We start from the raw sequence: 17,421 nt of genomic DNA on the forward strand, positions 1-17,421 counted from the left end.
CTCTTAGTGTGAGCTCATACATAAAGATTGACATGTGCTTTATCAAACCAGAAATCGGATCTTGTCTTTACAGCCAATATTGAAGTTGCTAGGGAGGGCACATTAGTGTAGGTAAGGTTTAATGAGACTCCATTGGATTGTAATCAGCGTCATGTCGGATTCATGTAAACTACAACATTGTAACAAAATGGCGACTGTTTAGGTGACATCAGTAATGCTGGCAACACTGTCATTTATCTGCTCAACTCAGCGGAACACAACTCTAGGTTTGTTACGTAGTTATTAACGGGTTCTTCTCTCGCTAAACGGCTCGGTGGGTCTTTGTAAACGTGCCTTAAACGTCTAACGGCAGCTGTCAGGAAGTGAGCATTGATTATACATCTGTCATTACCGCTCGCGCTGATCAGTTTGTCGTTGCGGACGTCGAACTGTCAAAAGTCGCGTGCAGACAACTAACGGTTAAACTTTACGTATGATGCCCGTGTATGTGTGTTTTTACTCAGTTTATGTGCGTTAGACTCAACATGTCACGGTGACATTTTGGATATTACGTGCTGCAGGAATAAATGTTAACTTGTACGCGGGTTTTCATGTCGTCAGAGAATCTTAAACCGACCTGTCAGGAGGCTGTTTAAACTTATTTTTGAACTCTATAGAAGTTTCGACATACCTATCATTGTGTTAAAAGTTGACACTTTATAAAATATCCCCCTTTGAAGGGGACATCTGGTTTGGTGTGTGGATTATGGTGTCAGACTATGGATTAAGTCACTCGAATTTCTTCAGCAGCCATGACAGCTCCTGCATCTGTTTTTATCCATCTGTTTCTCATGTTTAAACACATTTTCATACTGCATTCCTGTAGTGTAGCTTATATACACAATATGTTATGTGATATTTTAAAGAGAATACTACAAGAGGAGGAAATAACAAGCAAATGTGATTTATCAACGTGTCTGACCCTTTTTGTACTCTTTTTCCTTTGTAGATTTAATCTGGGATTAAAAATATAAAGCTCCAGGTCAGCTGGTGACTACCACTGTGGAATTAACTTGTGCCAACTTTTCCTGTGAGACACCAAGGATTCAGAAGAAGCATGTGGATGCTGGCATGGAACATAACTTTTTGACCTTATAAAGGATGTGGATGTACCCAGTGTTCAGAAGCAGAAAGGGGGAATCTGTATGGATCACATTTTTGTCGGTTTAATTGTTCAACCATGGTAAAACTTGCAAACCCTCTGTACACGGAGTGGATTCTTGAAGCAATACAGAAAATCAAAAGGCAGAAGCAGAGGCCCTCAGAGGAGAGGATCTGTCATGCGGTGGCCACATCGCATGGACTGGACAAGAAGACCGTCCTTGAGCAGTTGGAATTAAGTGTTCATGATGGCTCTATTCTCAAGGTTACAAATAAGGGGAGCGCCTCCTACAAGGACCCAGGAAATCCCGGGAGAGTTGGATCAATCCCGCCTGCAAACGTATCTGTGCCATCAAAGGAATCTATATGGAATTCAAGCGATCTGCGCCACATTGATTGGAATAAAATACTTAAGAGGGCCATAGAGGGCCTGGATGATACCCATGGCTCCTCGCTTAAGAACATCGAGAGGTACCTGAGAAACCAGGATGACCTCTCAGACGTGGTTGATAACCCTGCTTTCCGGCAGAGGTTAAGATTGGCGGCCAAACGGTGTGTTAATAACGGGAGGTTGGTAAAAAATGGCCCGCGGTATAAGCTCAGCCATGGCAGCGTGGAGGGAAGGGGCGCCAGGTGTCCGAGTGCTTCCCCCTTGGTCCTGTCGTCGGTGACACTCCTCCCACATGAGCGAGACCAGGTATACAAACCTTGGCCTCTGTTTTTTCACGTTTCACCCCATACGTGTGTAGTATGCTGCTGTGACCTTTCAGGTACACCCCATTGACCTGTACTATAAAACTCCTTCCTGATACTGTTCAGCCCCTCCATGGTTAAGTTTTGTTTTGCAGGATGCACGTGATGCTTCTGGGATTTAGACCGGTAAACTTTCCATTATGTCACCACAGAGAAGAATTGGTGAAACTTTGAGCCACCACTGAGCACAAACACACTCCACAGAAATTTTATGACCGTGGTTTTAATCTTTGGGGCTCTGGCTTGGCAGGTCAGCAACGACGCCATCTAGAGTGTGTGTCCTTTTGGGGCTTGTGTTTCTGCTGGTCTCCATAATAAGAGAGCTTGGATAATCAGAAAGTCATGCTGACAGTGTGTGGTAGGCAGTCTGCTGTAGGCTTCCCACAGGTTATGTAACTCGAGCCTAATGACCTTAAGGGATGTGGCTGGCTGTCTTTCGAGTGGCAGAGCATTAGTGAACAGATTTGGGATATTTTGATGGCGATTTAAAGGGGCATGAGCGTAAAACTGGACTTTGCAAACAGTGCTGAGAAATGGCAGCTGAAGTATTTGTGGTAGGACATGTGACCTTTGTTCCCCGAAGAGGAAATAAAACCATGTAAACAAACTTCCAGGTTGCATTGTTTCCGCTGTACAGGAGTGGTTTATAGTTTGCAGAGATTGTTTTGAGCTTAGCTGAACACATGCTGCTGATGGATGTCTGTGAAATGACAGCACTTAGGTAGTTGCGATTTTAAAACACTGTCAAACGCAGGGGAGTGTTTTCATGCAAAATAGTTTCCATTGTGAGGCTGTAAAGTGCTCCGTACAGTCATCTGGGTAGTTTGTTGTGGAGCTTTTTTTGCACATCATGTGTGCGTTGAGGGTTATCAAGATGAAGTGTGGTCTAATAGCTTATGCACAAGTCACGCAGCTGAAGTGGCGAGTAGCATCAGGCTATAGAGATGTCACCCTGCTCCCCACTAGTTTCACAGTGAATAATCAGGAAGCGACACCTTGATACTGCAGCCACAACTGTGACTGTGTCTGTGGTCAGGCCAAAAGTGAAACTGAGAACTGTTTAGAGACACAGTGTCCTGCGAGTGGTTCTCATAGCTGAGGAGGGCCTGCCTGCTGTTTTCCATTTGGAACATTTCAGGCGATCGCTCGCGGCCTGATGACATCACCTAGCCCAGGTTTACAGATCACTTCAAAGGATGAGACAGCTCGGCCTGTTCAAGTTGTTCAAGCACAAGTGTGTGAATGTGTGTGTGTGTGTGGAGAATAAGAGATACTTTGAGGTAGAAAAGAGCAGTCTTGGTTTAGAGTTTATTAGATTCTAAAGAGACTCTGGCAGGAACAAAGGCAAGGAATGAGAGTTTTTTTCTCCTGCTGCGTTATGCAACCACTTGAGCTCTCTCCCTCTCTCCTGCTTTCTACCAGCAGTTTTCTAATAGGACCCCACCCCCTCACTCAGGACAGCCTGCTCTTTTGAAGCAGCATAATTTCCTGTAATGTACTTAATTTAGAATCCCCAAGTAAATCATCAGCGTCTCTTCAGCTGTGTTTGTTTCTTTATTTCTCACATATTTTGTGCTCTGCAGATTGCAAATTGCTGTTGGTTTTAATCACCAGGCCTGAGAATATTCCTGATGGAAATTAATTCTCCAGTTCCTGGATTAGACTTCATAGCTCAGTCAACGGAGACTTGTGTTATGAAGTGAATACTTATTAAACTCTAAAAGAAAAAAAAGTGCCTATCAGCTCTGAGCGTTTCATCAGCAGTGTGCACAGGCCGCATATTATCACTGATGTCTTATTAATCTCAGCTGTTTACATTCATTTCCCTGCATGAGTCTGTGGTTCTGTTTCAGACAGCGTTTGTTGGCCCAAAACCTGAGTTTAAAGCTCTTAAGGAATTTGTTTACTCAGTGATTTTAGTCTGCCTCCTCAGGCAACATAATAGAAATGACACACACGCACTTTTGCACACCAGCAAGAAGTAATAACTCCTGAAAACGATCAAAACATTGAGGGCTTGTGTACAAATGCCTTTGAATTCATCATCAAGTATTGCTAAAGTAGATTTTCTTGTGATCCAGATGGGGAGGAAAACATTTCCAAATGTTTTTCTTTTCTAAACGAAAGTTATTGAGCTTTGATGATCAGTTTCTGTGGTGCAGCAGCAAACATTTGGCGTAAATATGGTGTGTGCATATCAGTGTCTACACCAAAACACCAACACTCTAGCTAGTCATCACCAAAATTTTTAAAACAGTATTATTGATATTTTCAGATTTGAGGGCCTAAAATGTTGGTCATATGTTTTGTCTAAGCTGTAGCACAGCCACTGTCCACCAGCTGGAGCTGGAGCTCCAATTGATGCTGACTGCTATAACGCTCTACAACCTGGATGTAATTAAGCAGATTGAGTAGAAAACTGAGATATTGTTGTCTATGGGCTACTAGCTCAAGCATGTGGATGCTAACATGTAAAAAAGACTTAAGGCTGGTGGTGCTAGCTCTGCTAGTGTTAGCCACAGACTCTGGGAATCTGTAAAAGAAATTGGGCTCAACTGTGACTGTTTTCATAGTTTGTTCTTACTTTTCGACTTATTGAAGAGTCAAAATCTTAATGTCTGTTAAAAGACAACAAAATTAGTCACTTTGCTTCGTCATTAGGTCATGTGTTGGGCTGCAAACCTGTGATTTTAACGATGTTTTTCAGGATCTTTTTAGTCTATATGTTTGGGGAAACACTTGAAGGTGTTTTCTGTTTGATTCTGTTGTTTCTAAATGAGGTCTGATATTTTAGGTTTACTCTGTCTCTTACAGAGAGTAAGGATCCTCTATTTTCCAATATGGCGGCCTATACAGCGTCTTTTTGAAGTGGAAGGTGCACCAGTTGTAATTCAATACTTCCAAAAGACGTTAGAATATACTAGCTTATAGAAATACTAAGAAATATTTTAATATCAATGCTTATCTATGGATAAACATGTAATAAGCCCAGATCAGCCGGATAATGTTGCCCATTCAGTGTATGACTTGGCCCAGAAAGATTTGGATTTAAATTTTATTTAAGAACCTCACACTGCTTGTTATCTGTTACTTAGCACCAAGTGTCCCTGGCTTTATTTTTTGATTTACAACAACATTTTTGTTTGAAAGGATGACACACATCCTGTGATTCCCCCTGTGCCAGCGTTTGACCGTGTTCCTACAAGTGCTGCCTCATTGCACAGCAGCATTTCACTGCTACAATCACAGCTGTGTGAGCTTGCAGACTGCCTCTAATGCCAGAGCCTGCTCACAAATATTGACCTGGCAGGTTGGAAAATAGAGTAATCATTGACGTGGCGGTAAACTACTCCCCATCACCGTAACAACTAATTGATACAACAGCCAGGAGTGATGACCAGTTCGCTGCTGCACCGCCACCCCCGTGGGATCTATTCTCATAACATGTCTTTTGTTTGTTGATGGATGGAAAAAAATAAACAGTTTGTCCTTTAATTCAAGCGTAGGTCAGGACTGATAGAGATTCAGAGGTTGCAAATATTGTTGAGGTCAGGATGTTGATGTGCGTCATAGAAACCAGGAACTAATTATGGGCATCCCCAGAGTGCCCTTCAGAGCTCCAGTCAATCGACGAGGCCTTACTGTGTAAACTGATGATGAGGTGGGTTATTTATTGTCACACCCTGTGAGTGTTATTTTCCGTTAAGAACTTCCTCTCGAGCAGAGAACGAGGCAGCGGTTTGTTTGATGCTCCTCTGGAGGCTCTATGATCTCACATTTTAAGGGACGTCTTATGAAAGCTGTATTATGTCCATGTGAGTTTATCCTGGGCTGTGATTGGCTCGTTTCTGACTGGCTGTGTTTATGAAGAGATGACACTAACGGTTCCTCTGTGAAGTCGGCGCCTCTTCATTCTCAGTGATCAATGGGAAAATCCTCTTAAACCTTGAGCTCATATTTCACTTCTTCTGAACTTCCCCGTAAGCTCTTAAATGAGTGTTTGTTCTGAGACTTGCAACATTTACAGTGGATCATGGCAGTAACAATGAGAGCATGTTTTATTATCGAGGTAATTTGATTACATGCTGGTTAATCCTTTCAGACTGGAGTGCAAGCTTTAAGAATTGGATTAAGCCCTTAAACTATGATTACTAAGATCACTTACTCATTCAGATGTAATGGATAAAGGAGGTGGATCTCAAGCACAGCACATCTCTGAGGAAGAGATGCATTTATTATTCATATGTAGCCTTTTTCATTCTCTCAGCCTCAAGTTCATGTTTCTGCTGCTGATTCGTTTACCCACACACTGTTTTCTTATCTTCTTGCTTTGACAATATGTCGGCAGTGATCTCAAAAATCCTCACAAGATTTAAAAAAAAAAAAAAAAAGTTCATAAAAACAAACAGGCTTTCATACACGCACAGCCTGTGCCCGTTTCTGTGTTTTTAAACAGTTTGTCTCTGTTTGTGTTCCCACCCAGCTCCGGGTCGACCCCATCCCAATATGCAGTTTCTGTCTTGGAACGAAAGAGTCAAATCGGGACAAGCGGCCAGAAGAGCTGCTGTCCTGTGCAGACTGTGGGAGCAGTGGTAAGTCGCCTTGTGTAACGCTTCAGATTTTGGATGTTCTCACAAGCCACAACATGCTGTAGTCTGGACAAGACTGATAACGTTTGAATTTCAAGAAAGACTCACAGGCATCAGAGTGGATGTATATGAGGAAGAAAGAAACTAAAATCTTTTACCCCTGAGAAATCATAATGAGAATAACCTCATCTCACTCACAACAGGAGTGAAACCTCACAGCTTAAAGCTCCTGTGAGGGTTTGTTTTGTAATATGAAAAAAAAGATTGTGATGCCTCTTCATGCGCTTGAAGAGTAAAAACTAAGACCAACATGAAGACAGATTATATCGCAAAAGTTCTTCAGGTATAGATCATGCTATGCATATAAGTAAAAAATATTGAAAATTTAAAGCTCCTGTGTGGAATATTTTTTATAATTGTGACACAGACTGAAAATAACTGTGAAGTATATACTTCAAAAGCAAAATATACCAACAACACAAATGTATTGTTTCAATAGGTGTATGGTATATGTCATGCCATGCATAAGAGTCAAAAATATTAAAAACTTAAAGCTCCTGTGAGGACATTTTGTTTAGTTATGAAACAAACCATGGTGATGATAACAACCCTTACTGCACTTAGAAAACAAAAAAGACCATCAACATAAAGATGGATTATATCTTAATATTTCATAACATATATTTAATGTGATGCCTTCACATAGAATATAAACTTAAAGCTCCTGTGAGGTTTTTTTATTGTTTATTAGGCAAAGTGAAGTTGATTGTGATGCCTTTTATATAATACAAAAGAAAAAGAAGCTCCTGAATCAGGAGGGATTATATTTTAGGAGTTCAAAACATTTATGTAATCCCAAGCGTATACATATATAAAACATTAAAACTTAAAGCTCCTTTGCGGAGATTTTGTTTGGTAATTAAATAAACTGACATTGATTGTGATACCTGTTTTATGTAATACAAAGGAGAAAAAAAAGCACCAAACTAACAAAGGTTAATATCTTACAACTTCAAAACATTTATATTATGCCATGCTTATGCATATAAAATAGTAGAATATTATACTAATATTAGTATTATTATTTTTCTTTGTTTATTAAACAAATCAAAAATGATTGTGATGCTGTTTAATGTGAAACAACTCTAACATAGAGTCTGGCTGTAACTTTAGAGGTTTTTTTTATGCAAGTTGCTACTGTTTGGACAGTAAACCTACATCATACTGCAGAAATATTTTTTTCATCTAACAGTCTCTGCATAGGGTCATTTAATGGTGAGAGCTATTACAAGGTGAGATTTTTTTTTGGTTTAAAAAAATATAAACCTTTTCATGTGAATGAAAACATTAGTGGAGGGAAGAAGTGCCACTTTGTCAACGGGAGGCGCCAAAATTGACATCAACAAAAAATTTCCATACAGGAGCTTTAAGTTGATCAAACAGACACATTGTTGATGGTAAATCTGTCCAAATGAGAAACAGATTGAAGACTTTTAGCAAAAACTTGCAAGACCTTTGTACATTCCAGACATACAAAACATGACATTATGATATTATTATTTTTATATTGTGAAAAAAAAATCACTCAAAGTGTCTTCAGTGTAACAGTGAGAGGAAAGTACCTGATCATAGATTATTTCTGTTGTCTCAAAAAGCAGTTTCCTCTCTGTCCTCCAACCCTGTTCGCAGCAGATCTCACCATCAGTTAAACAGATGTCACATCCTTGCTCCACATTTCTCACTCCCCTTTAAGGGATTTAATGGAAGAACAATGTTCAAATGGAGTGACTGGAGGGATCCAAATTGCTTGCAACCCTCAGCGGGCTGAAGAAGGGCAGATGCTCCATAAGTGGCCATTAGAATCTGAAATCACCCGAGTCGTTTTTTCCGCTCGGTTCACATTCTCCTTATAGAGCGAATCAGCTGCAGCAGATCAAAGATCAAGCCTTTTCCTGCTGCACATTGGTGGCATTTCCTTTACTGTTCTTTTGTTCCAGATAAAACGCCTAACCCCCCCATAAAATTACCTCTGCCAAGGAGTCGTTTAAGTTTGAACAATTATTTTAAATGCCGTACAGAATTGTTCTCCTGGTGACATTTTTATAGCTCAAATTTGACTAAGTAGCAACGAGGTGGTTTTCATTAACTGCTCCTAGTGTACACAAATTGTGCTCTCACTGTAAAACAGCTGTTTTACAACCATGAGAGGGAGCCGGGTGAGGGAGAAGGCAAGCTTTTACATGACTTTCATGGATCGGCCTCCATTAGAAAGAGTGCTGCTACTGTTTCTGCCTCATTAAGATCAAATTATCTGTAATTAGCGGCTCAGATGTTTGATCATACTGTTTTTAGACACTACTTGTGGCGGGGGGAGAGAAGTGTCACGGACACACAGGGCTGCCGTTGTGTTTGCAATGATGTAATATGTTAATATTTCACCTCACTGTGTGAATAAGTGGAAATTCTCCTCTCTAGCTTTGTGACGCTGTCAGTGTGATGTGCTAATGTGCATTTTTGATTGCTTCTGAAGGGCATCCATCATGTCTGAAGTTTTCCCCTGAACTAACCTCAAATGTGAAGAGATTACGATGGCAGTGTATTGAATGCAAAACCTGCAGCTCCTGTCGAATACAGGGGAAGAATGCTGTAAGTATAATGTTACGTACAGACTCTTTTTAGTGTTGTTTCCTCTGAGGTAGATCTCATTTTGTGCCTCCCTGAGGATTTGTTGGTTTTCCCTCACATTTGTAAAGCCTCTCTTGTGCACGATTGGGCTCATATTTTCCCAAAGATTTTAAATGACAGGCTGGGAGTGTTACACGTATGCAGCAGGGACATCCCTCACACTTGCCTGCTGTTTCCTTTCAGGATGAGATGCTATTCTGCGATTCATGTGATCGGGGCTTTCACATGGAATGCTGCGACCCACCGCTTTCAAGAATGCCAAAAGGTGAGGTGTTTACACTGTCTAGCTCCTCTCTTTCTCTCTCTGCTGTCATTTCAAAGCCTTTTCTTCACACACGGCCGTTTGGGGCTGTCACTCAGCATACAGAGAGGCAGCGGTGGCTTATTAGGAGCTTTGCATGCATATCAAATTATTCCAGCATCCCTGGGGAGATGTGCTATCTCTGGATTACAGTACTGACCCTACAGCGAGGCTTGTAATGATGCTGCACGTACTGTAGTAGGACATTTGGCAGGCAATTCATACAAGTCACATAGCTCCGCTCAACAAGCCGACATGAAGTCTATTCCACTGGACGGAGAATTGACCCAATGTTTTTCTTATGGATTTTCGCTTTGTGCTGAGTAATTGATTGTCATTGTGAGCCGGCGGGATGCACGCCAGCTCTCGGTATTAAAGGAAATGTTGGGAATGAATGTACTGTATGTCCTCTGAATTGATGAACCCACCTTAAACAGTCCCCTCTCTGTGTTTGGACACCCTCCAGGAACCTGGATCTGCCAAGTCTGCAGGCCGAAGGAGAATGGGAAGAAACTGCTGCACAAGAAAGCCGATCAGATCAAACGTCGATATGCAAAGCCAATCGGAAGGCCCAGGAATAAGCTCAAACAAAGAATGTAAGCGTGCAGTGAGCTGAATGTGAGGGATGTCTACCAGAGACACACATTATATTCTTGGATGTTTTATCCTTTGTTTTATCCTTAAATTTACAAATCCAAGCCAAACTTTTGTGTCAAAATCTGCCAGTTTGTCATAAAATTGACATTTTTTTTAGAAAAATATCAAGTTCAAAGGTATATCCTTTATATAAGTTGACCGAAAAACTAAAATAAGATATTTGCAATGTAATAATGAGTAAAGCAGGAAGTAAAAAATGCTGCACTTGCCTTAAAGACGTCTTCTCAGAGAAAATGACATAATAAGTTAAGATATAACTGATAGTGAGTTCTGCTGTTGAAATCTGCGATTGTAACTCTGTCTTCGCATGATTATTTAGTGCAGTGAATCTTAACTATCTGGTCCTGTCGCTCTAAAATATACCAGAAGAAAAGTATGTTTAAAAAAAACATTTTGTCTAAAAATTTACAGCCTTGACAGGGAAGTAAAGGGTGCAACAATATGGTTTAATTTGACCCTTTGTAATAAAATTGCATTCCAAACATGTTGAATTACTATCTTATTTAATAAAAAAGACATAAAACATTCATTTTTCACATTTTTCATGAAAGTTTTGAATTTTTCCATCTCGCATCGTAGTAGGATTTTTAAGAAAAGTGATTTTAATTCAAGGATACAAACATGCTGAAGTGAGAAATAATGAAGTTCTTACAGTTAAACATAAAAAAAACAAATATCTGAGATATTTCCAGTAAAAATATGCACTTCTGCTAAACATTCCTGGTGATATTGCTGGAAAGGGAAAAAGATGGCTGTAAACGTAGTTGCAAAGCTTCTTGTAAATGTGTGTCATGTTTACATCCAGAGTAAAATTTTTCATTTTAACCAAATAAATTGTCAATATTTACCCAAGCACCACATTTATTTTAGATGTTAATAATGTGCTTGTCACTTTGATCTAACAGCATAAGTAAAGCACAAATTTAAAAATGTATATTACTTCATACAGCAGTGTCACTCATGTCAAAATGCATGAATAAAAGGAAGAAGCTTCATTGTTTTGATTTTTGAAGCTCAGATCTTCATATTGGTGTGTTTTATTGCATAGTTAAGTCTAAACTTGCAAAGTTTATTTTTTGAATTTATTAAATTTATTTTATAAACTTATAAAGTTTATTTTTATTTTTATTACTTATTTTTTTATTTATTTCTCATTATTATATTATTTTATTTTATTTTATTAGTTTTACCCTGATTTTCAGGGATAAAGGGATAAATAAAGTATGTTCTATTCTATTCTATTCTATTCTATTCTATACTAAACTTTGTGTTTTTCTGTGTCTGCAGGTCTGTAACCAGTGGTGACGGCTCCATGGTAGCACTTGGAGGAAGGGGGTCACCTGGTAGGGGTCAAAAGATTACCGTCTGTCCTACACCCTCATCTGGTCATGCTGCATCTGTGAAGGACGCCAGAGACAGATTGGCTGTTGCAGACCCCTGTTGTGCGGTCGACGCCACCCAATTCACCACCTCCACCCCCACCACCACTCCCCCCCTCACGCCCACCTCCACCCCAGCTACACTCACCGTTAACAAGAAAACCAAAGGGCTTATCGATGGGCTTTCCAAATTCTTTACCCCCTCTCCCGTGGGCCGTCGCTCGCGAGCTGTATCCGTAGACTCGCCCGCCAATCAGTTGAGCTCAAAAGACCAGGGTCCACCCAAACTGTCCCAGCCACCAGAGCCGTTTGCCTTCGCTGCTGATGTCACTCAAAAGATAACCCCCTCGTCCTCTGCACTTCCTCCCCTCCCCGCCCCTACGTTGCCGGGCCTTAGCCCCCCCTCGCAGGTGTCCAGCAGCTCCACCTCTGCGAACTCCCCTCAGAGCTCCTCCAGCCAGTCTAGTGTCCCCTCCCTGAGTAGTCTCTGCAATAGCAGCCAGCTAAAGGGACTATTTGACGGACTCTCTCACATTTTTACCACTCAGGGACAGTCGCGGAAAAAGAGACTACACTGCTACGCGCCGCCGAAGCGCATGCACCATAAACAGGACTCCCCCCATGCGTCCAAAACAGGGCCGCAGCGCCTTGGAAAGACCGAGTTTCATAGAAATAGGTTACACTCCACGTCTGCTGGGCCGGGCCGACCCAGAGGACACCCATTTAAGATGGTCAGTCATTTCAAGCGTAACCCCTTCCTTAAAAAGCACAGGACGCTAGGCAGGCTGAGGTATAAAGTGAGCCCTCAGAAGGGAGCCCCCTCACCAGGAAAGGGAGACTTGACAGACGGAAGAATTAAGCCTGAGAATAATCATGGTAAGCAAGGCTCGCAACTCCAGCCAAGACCTGCGCCTCCACACCTTTAAGCTTCTTCTTTGTTTTTTTTAAAGCTTGACACTCGCAGTTTTTTTTTCTTTTCCCAGACCAAAGCTAATCTTTTCTTTGAGAAGACACCCTCAACATCCTAACAGACTACTAATCTTCTGCCTAATTTGAATTCTTTTAGTTTCTTAACCCAGTTTCGTTGCGTTTTTTGACTTGGCTGCGGAGTTCACGTGGCTTCCATCCTCTTGCCCGTTGGCTTTTTGTCATAGTGCATGGCCCACTAACTCCCTCATGTTGCTCCTTGCTCTGTCCTTGACCCCTCTGCAGTAGTGCGCACGCTGTGATCGCTGCCCAGTAGAGGCTGTAGTCACATCAGCGCTCTTTTTTCCTCATCCCACCCTCACCCTTGAAATCTCTGTCTCCACTCAACCTCACTTCCAGCGGTCATTAGACACATACAACCCAGTGATTCACCCACCCAAGTTGACTCAGAGCTGACATGATGATTATAGCCAGAAGAGAAGTAACCCTCACATTTCACTGTCTTCAGGAGCCGAGGCGCTGCTTAAAAAATAACACGCAGCAGAAACTAACGGATATATGTTTCAAGCTGTTCTAAACAATAAACTGCATAAACACTTATTACCCCAACAGCACATTTCCATAAATATGTTAATGACACATCACATCCATTTGTAATGGCTTTTTGTTTTGGTGGTTAAGTCACAGTGTTGATGTCTTTCATTAAATTACTGCCTGCTTTCCAACATCAGTTGCTTTTCATGTCGACACTCGCTCCCTTCACTGCATCCGCTTTCTTCATTCATGGGAAACTGTCTTGGTGGATGACTAAGCATATGAAAGCGGTTACGCAATTAGAGTGATTTAGTTTCACTTCATTACATTAGGGATTTTCATATAAACATGCAAAGATGATACATTATGAAATTCCTCAGAGACACGGCCTCAAACGGGCTCAGCAGCAGCAGCAGCAGCACTAGCACTCACAGTATAAGCACATTTGCATAGAATGCATTTATGAGATTATTCTGCCATGGCTGCTTCAAACGGGCCGAGCGCTGATGTGCTATCTGATGTGTTGATGTTGTGTTATTGTGCCGGTAACAGGCCACAACGGGGAGCTGTGCGTGAAGCGGGAGGCTCGGGCGGAGTTCGCAGCCATGTCCAGGGAGCACGTCACGGAGGAGGACATCGAGACATTCACGGAAGTCCAAGAACGAGCTGCACAGGTGAGAGTGGTGTGCAGACGTAAACACAGCTCAAGCTTGGCTCTTATTGAAGATTTGACTTTTTTCAACTTATATTCAAATCACTTAAGTTATATAACAGTGGTGAAGTAAAGACTGAATGTCCTGCAGTGCTGTGTTTCTGGGTTTATCTGAAGCTACTTCTGCTTATTAACATTCCTGCTATAAGTTTAGAGGCCCTGAGAGGAGTTTATAAGTGATCTCAGAATAGTCTCACTCTGCCTGTTCATAATCCACAACTTAAAAAAAGATTATCAGCAACAAAATGTGTTAGTTCTAAATTAAATTCCTCACAGTAACTGTGGTAGGATATTTCTGGGAGAACACAAGTTCATTTATGGTGGAAACAGAAAAGCAAAGAAGCTAAACAAGAGAGTGATAGAGCAGGTAGCAGGTCAGTAACTTTCAGTAACATTTCAACCCTCTCAATCCTCTATCCTGCAGACCTCAACCTCTGCCTTCAGCCCCAGAAATGTTTTAGTTTGGACCAGAAATAGTAACATTTGATGACACACAGAGAAAACAGTAGATGACTGCTCTGTAAAAAAAGTTTAAAACACCATATTGATGTGCGATAGTTAGTCTTAATATGCTTAAAATCAGTGATTATGATGATGAACTAATAAAAATGTTGTGTGTTTTATTTGTTTTTGTTTAAACTTCATCAGTGGGCTTTATTAAAATGGGGTCAAATAAAGCAGTGTATCTCCCGTTTTTGACTAAATCAACTAATGGAGTGTGTAAATAAGATGAAGTATTCAGTGCTTTGTACATAAATGACTGAATGATTTTGTTTTCAAATAAACTGCTGCTACTCAGAACATAAACAAACGACCAACGCAAATTTATAGATTATAAACCAGGATTGGACAGTGGTTTTATTTTGAAATTATTAATCTTATTTCAAGACTGATGGCAGAGGTTAAGGATCGGCAGAAAAAGGCTCACCTGTTAAGTTTTGGATTTGAAAATAAGGGGAATTTTCCAGCGCTGGCGTCCCACCTGGATATATAAGGGGGTAATATGGTAGTCTCTGGGGCAGAACTTGAGAGTCTTTCAATAAAATGAAGAGCCAGATCACGTTTAAAATTCAAATGTTGTTATATTTAAAAAAACAGCACTTTGTAACTATAAAGAAACACACTACCTTGCTTTGCATCCTGGGAAAAGTTTTCTTGAACAAAGAAAAGTTGTGTGAAAAGAAGAGATGCTCTCAGTTCTCTTGCTTCAAAACAAGTTTTGGCAAGAGTCGCATCCTTACAACAGTGGGTAATAGTGCTTATGGGAAATGAAATTTTTATCCCTAAAAACTACTACTGAAGGGATCATTGCAATCAATGGCAAAAGGACAGTCCTTTGATGGAAATTTAAGCAAACTATTCTGCCAAGTACTTGTTTACAATTGGATAACCTGGGATCTGAATGAAAGACAGTACATTTTAAAGTCTCAAAGTCTGTATATTGACAGCTGGGGATGGGTACGAATTAGGTACTTTTATAGGTACCGACCGAATTCTGTCAAAAGTAACGGGTACTGGTTCATGTAAAATCAAAAGGTACTATGTTTAGGTACCTAAATGCATACATGTGACTGTGAGGGAGTGGAAGGGTAGCCAATTTTCCATGCTGGACATGAACACAGCATTGCAAGGTTATTTAATGAAGAAAACATATGTGTAGTCCAAAAAAATAATGTATTTTATTACTAAACAAATTAATATTTTTTACCACAGAAACACAAAAAAGTACCGAAAATTGGTATCACTGAGTACCAGTACCAATTGCCAGGTACCAGGCATTTGTACCGTATTGTTTCAAATGTGAAAGGTACCCATCCCTAGATGAGGTCCTTTCTGCGTATACATGCAGAAAAGAGAATCAGATATCTGGCCAACAACATAGTCAGTCTGCTTCCATAAGCGGTGCTGTGTCCTTTTTTGATGAGTGAACCTGCGTGTGTATTGAACCAGTATCAGTTCATCCGAAAAGGAAGCGACATTTTAACGATGATGGCTGAGACAGATGCAGCTGTAGCTCTTTCTGTTTTTGTGTGTGTATGTGCCATGGTGTTTGTTTGTTGTGCTGGAGCCATAGAGGCCTACACAGACCTGCTGAATCCAAACGCAATCTTATAGTAATGGCATTATGTACGTGTACTAGTCAAACTATATTCAGTCTGTTCTTGGTCTGATTAAGTTGTCTACATGCATTGAATAGTCTGATCTCATGCTGACTAAGCTTACAATCACATTTCTGAAGCTGCATGTAAACGTACTGACAGTCTGTCTGACACTTGAGTAGGTTAGGAGTAACTTTACAGCTTGATGCTTTAAGTGCAGCCAGTTCCAGTGTGTGTCCCCCTTAGGGCCCTTTGGAGTCAGGCCAACATCACTGTAGCTTTAACTTATTTATCCAACACTTCAAAGACACGAGTGAAAACAGACGAGCAAACTTTCTGTAAATTTTGTCGTGCTTTCATGAATTGGAAAGAGAAAGTCTAACATGGAGTGGACAGGAAAGGGTGTTGACAGCTGGAGAAAGAGTCCCAGTCTGCTAAAAGGCCAAGGGACTCGATTTAGAGGTGGCAGTAACGTGTGCCACTCAAAGCACTGGTAACAAGGGCAACATTAATACTCAATTAAAAGTATTACCTTAATTTAGGAGATAAACTTTAAAGTGTTTAACACTTATGAGCCAATTTGAGTTTTTTTCAACAAGTATTTTGGCACTGCTCTGCCTGAAGCTAATGCATCAGAAACACAGCCAGATAGAAGCATCACTGTAGACTGTTCTGGTGTTGATCAGTTTGTTTTGTTTCCTCATGTGAACTGTATCTTTATAAAATTTAGCCACAGTGTGGTTTAACGGAGCGGTGAAAGTGTTAGACGGAATTATCTGGGTCACCACATTCATCCATTTGCTTTTATTTGATCTCATCACAGAGGACTGGATCACTAATGAATACAGACTCTATGCGATGCCCTGCCGTCATTGAATTTGGGAAGTACGAGATCCAGACCTGGTACTCATCGCCTTACCCACCTGAATATTCAAGGTAATGCTTCTTTTAAATGACAAATTCTCTTCTTTGTTGCTGGACTCACATTTATTTATTTATTTCAATGCCCATTTAAAACCCCTCTCGCGCTGAAATACAAACCCTGGCTCTCTGTCTTTTGTCTTGGTCAGATTACAAAAGCTTTATCTGTGCGAGTTCTGTCTGAAGTACATGAGAAGTGAAAACATTCTCCAGGGGCACACAAAGAAGTGTGGCTGGTTCCACCCACCAGCCAATGAAATCTACAGAAAGGACGACCTATCCGTATTTGAGGTCAGCGTCTCTTTACAGCAATAAAGCAATAACTGTATGCTGCATGAGATTCCACTGAATGGGTTCTGGGAAAAGGAGGGAGAAAAAAAGAGGGAGCTGTTTGAACACTGTCCCTTTGCTCTTTTTTATTCCCTGTTTAGGTTGATGGAAATGTCAGCAAACTATTCTGCCAAAACCTCTGCCTGTTAGCCAAGCTTTTCCTGGATCACAAGACCTTGTATTATGATGTGGAGCCTTTCCTTTTCTACATACTTACAAAGAATGATGAGAAAGGCTGTCATCTTGTGGGCTACTTCTCCAAGGTAAGAATTACACAGCGGATAAATGGGAAATGAAGGAAAACCGCACATCATTTGGGAACGATACTGATACAGTAAACCCGTGTTTGTAACTTTGGTTTAACTTATTTGCAGCGGTGCTTAAGTGATTAGCA

At 40.8% G+C, this 17,421-nt stretch overlaps 1 protein-coding gene across 3 annotated transcripts in view; it reads left to right on the top strand.

Annotated features, from left to right (window-relative positions):
- Positions 1-17,421, top strand: part of kat6b (K(lysine) acetyltransferase 6B) — a 29,955-nt gene that overhangs the window by 1,760 nt on the left and 10,774 nt on the right. Inside the window, exons 1-11 of one of the 3 annotated variants that reach the window (XM_074662946.1) lie at positions 104-266; positions 989-1,837; positions 6,377-6,485; positions 9,013-9,128; positions 9,351-9,432; positions 9,935-10,064; positions 11,413-12,380; positions 13,518-13,639; positions 16,600-16,712; positions 16,847-16,988; positions 17,129-17,290. In XM_074662946.1, coding sequence (XP_074519047.1) covers positions 1,220-1,837; positions 6,377-6,485; positions 9,013-9,128; positions 9,351-9,432; positions 9,935-10,064; positions 11,413-12,380; positions 13,518-13,639; positions 16,600-16,712; positions 16,847-16,988; positions 17,129-17,290 — 2,562 coding nt within the window. In that variant the 5' untranslated portion in view covers positions 104-266; positions 989-1,219. Of the gene's footprint in view, positions 1-103; positions 267-988; positions 1,838-6,376; positions 6,486-9,012; positions 9,129-9,350; positions 9,433-9,934; positions 10,065-11,412; positions 12,381-13,517; positions 13,640-16,599; positions 16,713-16,846; positions 16,989-17,128; positions 17,291-17,421 lie in introns of those variants that run through there. The other 2 variants (XM_074662945.1, XM_074662947.1) reach the window with 2 other exon arrangements.

Source organism: Halichoeres trimaculatus, unplaced genomic scaffold (assembly GCF_033239565.1).
Source record: "Halichoeres trimaculatus isolate MK-OKI-2021-1 unplaced genomic scaffold, fHalTri1.1 fHalTri1_scaffold_23, whole genome shotgun sequence".
NCBI classification, from domain to species: Eukaryota; Metazoa; Chordata; class Actinopteri; order Labriformes; family Labridae; genus Halichoeres; species Halichoeres trimaculatus.